Source organism: Tasmannia lanceolata, unplaced genomic scaffold, assembly GCF_043159265.1.
Source record: "Tasmannia lanceolata isolate RefF3 unplaced genomic scaffold, GAP_Taslan_0.1 ptg000003l, whole genome shotgun sequence".
Taxonomy (NCBI): domain Eukaryota; kingdom Viridiplantae; phylum Streptophyta; class Magnoliopsida; order Canellales; family Winteraceae; genus Tasmannia; species Tasmannia lanceolata.
Window position 1 is genome coordinate 5,555,192 of NW_027518680.1, and position 6,963 is coordinate 5,562,154.

Consider the following 6,963-nt stretch of genomic DNA (forward strand, 5'->3'; position numbering starts at 1 on the left):
TAAATTCCCCTTTCATTTGACAATGAAGCAACAAATTAGAGGGTATTTACGTAGTTGTGTGAAAAAGCAGGGGCAACTTTTATCACCTCAGAGAGAAAAAATCGGGATTTCGTTTGGACTGTGCAGATTCAAAAGAAGAAGGAAAAAAAAAGAAGAGAGGGCGAGTTTGTAATTTTGCAAGGGAGAGAAGGTTAGAAGAGGAAGTAACCTTGACCTTTCATCTTCTCTCTCTTTCAGCCTTAAAATTTAAAACCCTCATCTCTGTCTCCACTAATACCCATTCCCCTTCTAGAAGAAAGAAGAAACCTCAAATCTATTGTTGATTTTTAATTTAATTCCCTTTTTCTCCTCCCTTCACGGTTTCAACTATTTCTAGATAAGCGAAAATAAATTTGGTGACCTTCTGCGAAGATCTCTTGTTTTTTTTCCTTTCAAATATCTCCCAAACTCAAATGGGATTTGTGTTTCTGTAAGGGGCTAGGGTTTCTGTTCTTCTTAAAAGAGTCCTTTTTTTAATCCCTTTATTCACCATTTCTGTTATTTTAAAGCCTTTGAAGCTCCAAACACCAAATTGTTTGGGGCTTTTCTTTTGCAGCTCGGAAAAAGTTAGGGTTTGATTTTTTTTTTCTTAGTTTTCTTCATTCCTAGGGTTTCCTGAAGAAAAGTTCGGATCTTGAATCGTCTGATCACTTTATTCACCATTTCTGCCATTTTATGGCTTTTGAAGCTCCGAACACCGATTTGGTTGTTTAGGTTTTGGGCTTTTCTTTTGCAGCTTGGAAAAAGTTAGGGTTTTGATATATTTTTACTTAGTTTTCTTCATTCCTAGGATTTCCTGAAGAAAAGTTTGGATCTTGAATCATTTCTGCTATTTTAAGGCTTTTGAAGCTCCGAACACCGATTTGGTTGTCTTAGTTTGGGGCTTTTCTTTTGCATCTTGCAAAAAGTTTGAGGTTTTGACATTTTTTTCCTTAGTTTTTTGTCATTCGTAGGTTTTCCAAAAGTTTGGATCTTGAATCGTTTGATCTATGGGAAATTGTTGTGCCGCACCGGGGGGTTCTTCAAGGAAGAAAAAACCTAACCCTTTCTCAGTCGATTACGCGGTAAATCACAGATCTGATGGACTCAAGCTCTGCGTATTGAAAGATCCGACAGGGCGTGATATTTCGATCAGATACGAGCTTGGCCGCGAGCTCGGAAGAGGAGAATTTGGGATCACGTATCTCTGTACGGATAAATCTACAGGGGAAGTACTTGCCTGTAAATCGATCTCGAAGAAGAAGCTGAGAACGGCTGTGGATATTGAAGATGTGAGGAGAGAGGTGGAGATTATGAGGCATTTGCCAAAACATCCAAATATTGTAACTTTGAAGGACACTTATGAGGATGATAGTGCTGTTCATCTTGTGATGGAATTGTGTGAAGGAGGAGAATTGTTTGATCGGATTGTCGCGAGAGGGCATTACACGGAGAGGGCGGCAGCTGCCGTTACACGGACGATTGTCGAAGTTGTGCAGGTTAGATCTTGAGATTTATTCCTTTTGATTGATCTGATTATTGTCTTTGGTGAAATTGCTTTTGGATGTCTTACGTGAATGGGGGTTGAAGATTATGATCTTATGAGGAATTTGGGTTCTGGGTATTTTATTTTTTCTTGATTGAATTTCTGTAGGGGTTCTTGTATTGGTAGTAGTTTTATTCTATTATTTGTTAGTGACATGATTTTGATGAGAACTGTTGGGATTCCTGTGGATTATTGTTTGTTAAGAGTTTGAATAGTATTTTGGTGAAACTGACGGGATTCTTTTGTTGGGATTATTTGTTCATAATAGTGAGCCTGTGGGGATTATTGATCAGTTATCTCTTTTGGGTTAATCTCTAGATATCTCTAGATCTGTTGGAGATCAATCAAATCTCTATATGGTAAAATTTGATTATTGATCATTTGTCTTTTTGGGGTCAATCTCTAGATCTGTTAGAGATCAATCAATCTTTCTATGGTGAAATTCAAAATCCTCCTTTTCTCAGTAGAGCCCTTTGGGTTACTCTCAGTAGAGTCCAGTGTCGAGATAATCATCACCGAAACTAAAGGTGGGCTGATCCTTCTACGATTCTGTGCTGTTGGGATGTTGAAGCATGAGAATCGCTTCAAGATCCATCATTTGGTGTCCTGAGCGAGAACAATACTTGCCTGCTTATTTGTCCCAGAACATGGAATCTTGATTGTACTTATCCTTGCTGGGCAGGCCTATCTGTGTGATGTTGTGGCATCCTTGGAGGTCTTTGATTCTTTTCTTCTTTTTTTTGAACTTCCCACTACCTTAGAATCTTTATTCTTTATGCTTATTACGTGTACCATTCCATTGGCTGTAAGTTCTCTTATTATTTATTCATCGCCAGCCATGGAAAAGACAGAATTTGTTCAAGATGGAGTGACATGGTTTGATTCTTGGAATTTCCATAATTCCTTGGAAATTCCTTTAAGTTGCAGGCATTACTGTTTGTTTTTCTTGAAGACCTTTACAGTTTTCCACTTAGTGCATTTTGGTGCTACTTATCAGTTTCCCTAGAGCCGACCGCAACTAGTTTGGGACAAAGGCTTTGTTGAGTTGAGTTGAGTTGAGTTTAGCGGTTTCCCTAGAAGGGGTCGGAACTGGAAGTATTCTTGGGTTTTGATTTAGTGTATTTCTGGAAATATTAAATTTGGTTTATTATTTGGTCATTAGCCTCAATTTGTTTATGCTTTTGCAGATGTGTCATAAGCATGGGGTGATGCATCGGGACCTGAAACCCGAGAACTTCTTGTTTGCGAACAAAAAGGAAACGTCTCCTCTCAAGGCAATTGATTTTGGGTTGTCTGTATTCTTCAAACCTGGTAAGCTGTTGGGATATCTTGCTTATAATTATGTGGTAGCATGAGTGTTTTTTGCTTTATGTGTTAATTAATCACATCTCATTTTTAACAAAGAGATGCATAGGCTCTCTCATTGTCATTGCCCTATTGCATTTCATTTGCAATTTCGCGCTTGCTCAGTGCTCACAATTTGTAACTTCCCCTTTCTTCCATTTACCTTGGCTGAAACTTTGTGATTCTCAACAGGTGAGTGCTTCACTGAGATAGTGGGCAGTCCTTATTACATGGCCCCGGAGGTGCTGAAGCGAAATTATGGCCCAGAAGTCGACGTATGGAGTGCGGGAGTGATTCTTTATATCTTACTATGTGGAGTACCACCTTTCTGGGCAGGTCAGTTCTCTACTTTGAGTCACCGTTTCTTGATTTTCATCAGCATACCCAATATACAGAAGCTGTCTAAGTTCATACTGAATATTGATCACCTCTCTTTCTTAATATAAAATCACCCATCTCGACTTCGGACTTTAGCATATTATTAGCGTCTACAAGTTATTATTTAATAGTATTTGCCAAATAATTTCCTGGTCCCAATATTTTTATATAATAATAAAAGAAATTTACTTAAAACATACAGGAGCATTACTGAAGAATCTAAGGCTCTTTGAAGTTAATCGAACCTTTGTCATCTTCCTTTAGAGCTTATTTCTTTAGCCCCCTAACCATACTAAGATTTTTGCTTTGGTCACTTGTAATTAAAAAAGAACTTTTTTTTTACTGGCATAATTAAAAGGACTGTTAACCGATTAATGACCATTAACCTTTAGGAATTCCTCCCAGGATAATTTAATAGCCTGTCTATTTTAATATTGTTCCTCTTGTCCCTATGGTATTAACTTAAGAAAGGTTCTTCTGTATATTTCAAACTCTACAGTTTTCGATATGTATCTTCTGTAAAGAATTCAAACTGAGGGGTTTGTTGTGAGATTAAATGTCCAAAACCTCTCCCTAGAGTGTTGTTCCTCTTATTTGTCAGATTTGATTGAAGTTACATAAATTTTGTTTATGTTCTCCCCTCTCTTAAGATTTATTGCCCTCACTCTCTCTAAGATTTGTTCTTTTTTTATACAGAAACTGAACAGGGAGTTGCACAGGCAATTATTCGCTCTGTTGTAGATTTTAAAAGAGACCCTTGGCCTAAAATTTCTGATAATGCAAAAGACCTTGTGAAGCGGATGCTTAATCCAGATCCTAAGCGACGGTTAACAGCGCAAGAAGTGCTTGGTAATGTTCAATTCCTCTTTTGCTAATTTTTCCATATTGTTGCCTATTTCATTTATGATTGAGTTTATCCATGTACTGGAGAAATCAACAAATATGCTGATGTACAAGTATTTCATGATATTTTTGGATGTATAATAATGAGGTTCCCTTGACCATTCAAAAAAAAAAATTGAGGTTCCCATGGGTCCATGTTCTTTTATATTTATGCAGTAATGAAAGCTTTAATATACTGGTATTCTAACATCTTCCTTACTTGGATGCAGAACATCCTTGGTTGGTGAATGCCAAAAAAGCCCCAAATGTCCCACTGGGTGAAACTGTTAGAGCAAGGCTTAAGCAATTTTCTGTAATGAACAAGTTCAAAAAGAGAGCCCTGAGGGTATGATTTGAAATGTTACTTAGTTTTGTTTTATGATTCTAAAGAAACCCTCCTTGGGCTTAGGATTTTGCATAGTGGCCGCTTTTTCTGTCAGGATTGTCTTGGTGATTGTCGACTTTACACTGTTATGGAATTTTTTGCAGGTTGTGGCTGAACATCTATCTGTGGAGGAGGTAGCAGGCATAAAGGAGATGTTCCAACTGATGGACATTAATAATAATGGCAAGATAACGCTTGAGGAATTAAAACTCGGTTTGCAGAAGGCTGGCAACCCAGTCCCAGACCCTGATGTTCAGATGCTAATGGAAGCTGTAAGTTACTGTGGCCAGCATCATTTTATTTTTCTTTTGAGAAATTCTCTATGCATGCTGCATTTTTTACTCAATATTTGCTGTTTGGGAACAAGACACTTTCTTTTGGGTTCCATGAGTACATCTAGGACTTGCATTTGATTAACAACTGATATGTATTTATTAAGTTATCTGTAAGCATTCACACACATGGGTTCTGCAAGTGTGGGTGCACCACATACGTAAAAATCAAAAGACAAATTGACTGCAATGTAATATTCATCTATCGGCATAAATGCTGTCGCTCATTTTCATATGTTAGTTTTTCAGACTTTGCATGCCGTTAACATTCTTTCCATCTCTCCATTGTATCTGAGAAATCTAGATTTTCAAGTTACTTTAAAATACTTTGAAGTACGAGTTGAACTCATTTTCATACATATTTTCACGGTAGAAATTGCATAGTTCACTTTTGTACATCTTCAACATACTATGGAAATTCAACCCCTCATTCTGCTACTGTTTTATTTTTACTACAAATGTAGCATCATTTATAATTTGTTATCCTCTCTAATATCATGTCTTCGTAGTTTCTTAGAAATATACCAAGCTGTTATAGAAGCAAGTTGCCATGTGCATTAGTTAGGTATCTTAAATACTTTTCATTAGTATTATTTGCACGTCATTGTTGACTCTAGAACTGGGTTTTCCTTGTTCTGGCAGGCTGATTTTGATGGGAATGGGACTCTTGACTATGGGGAATTTGTTGCTGTTACGATTCACCTAAGAAAGATGGGCAATGATGAACACCTGCACAAAGCTTTCTTATACTTCGATCGGAACCAAAGTGGATACATAGAGATCGAAGAACTGACAGACTGTTTATCAGATGACTTGGGTTCCAATTCTGAGGAAGTCATCAATGCCATTATCCACGACGTAGACACAGACAAGGTTAGCTATATTCCCTTCAATCAGACCTCAACCTTTCAACCCCACTTGGTTTGTTCCATTTTGTCTAATGCATTTCTAATTATTCGATTCGACTTCTTAATCAGGATGGGCGCATCAGTTACGAAGAGTTTGCAGCCATGATGAAGGCAGGCACAGATTGGAGAAAAGCATCAAGGCAGTATTCACGAGAACGGTTCAATAGTCTCAGCTTAAAATTGATGAAGGATGGATCTTTGCAAGTAACCATGTAGTTGAAAAAGAGCCCCCAAAAATTGTGAAAATCAAAAATGAAAATTCCCTTTTTGTTGTATTTATAAAATTCTTTGTTTTGTAACCTTTTTTTCTCATTTTGGGTCATGATTCTTTTCCTTGGTTAAGTAAGGGATTGTGTTCTGAATGCTATATTGTTACTTGCTTTCTGTGTCACTGGAGAAGGGGGAGTGGGTCACGGGTTGGAAAAGGAGGTCAGTGAAAGGGGAACTTTTTGGTTGTAAATACGTCTATTTGATATGCTTTCTGTTTTGGGTTGTAACCAATCTTGAGGAAGTTGTTTGGTATTGCTTACTTAATTGCTTCTGCCAGCTCCAAGTTAGTTATATTGTTGTTCTTTCCAGCTAAAAAGTGCTCTCTCTCTCTCTCTCTCTCTCTCTCTCTCAAATGATTTTTAGGTTAATTTTTTGGGAATGGGATATTAGGACCTCTTTGGAAGCTATATTCAACTCAATTTTTTAGCGTGATTCTTTCCATTGAACCCAAGTTTGCACCTTTAATTTAAGTAGGGAAAATTATTAAAAAAATGTAAAGTTTTAGTTATATTGTGAATAAAGGGTAGACATTTTAATTTTATTAAAAAAGGGTGTTCAAGTGAGAGAATATGGCTTTTAGGACAAATATACCCTCGTTTTATCTCACCATCTTTTTAGGCTCTAATTCCTAAGCTATTTTCACCTACCCACTTCACCTTTTGCTTTCTTTTTTTCCAACCCATCCAACGTGAAAAACAGCCATTGTAGCCATTGCCATCCTTTACAAGCTCCAATCCCATTGTATATTGGAAAAAAACACCATTACTTGTCACAAATTTGAACTTTAAATAGGTCCAAGTAGGTCAATGCTCCTCTACTTGAATAAGGTTTATATCTCCTCTTCATATTTTCATATTTTCATGTTATTTGTGCTTTGGTTTATTTTCATAGTCTCTACAA

At 37.1% G+C, this 6,963-nt stretch overlaps 1 protein-coding gene across 1 annotated transcript; it reads left to right on the plus strand.

Annotated features, from left to right (window-relative positions):
- The first annotated feature begins 244 nt into the window (after nucleotides 1-244).
- On the plus strand, nucleotides 245-6,322 carry LOC143849032 (calcium-dependent protein kinase 20-like). Its single transcript, XM_077358087.1, has 8 exons — nucleotides 245-1,517; nucleotides 2,752-2,875; nucleotides 3,101-3,244; nucleotides 3,983-4,135; nucleotides 4,399-4,514; nucleotides 4,658-4,825; nucleotides 5,528-5,758; nucleotides 5,863-6,322. The coding sequence occupies exons 1-8, from the start codon at nucleotides 1,029-1,031 to the stop codon at nucleotides 6,007-6,009; spliced, it is 1,572 nt and encodes a 523-aa protein (XP_077214202.1). The 5' UTR covers nucleotides 245-1,028; the 3' UTR covers nucleotides 6,010-6,322.
- The last annotated feature ends 641 nt before the right edge of the window (nucleotides 6,323-6,963 follow it).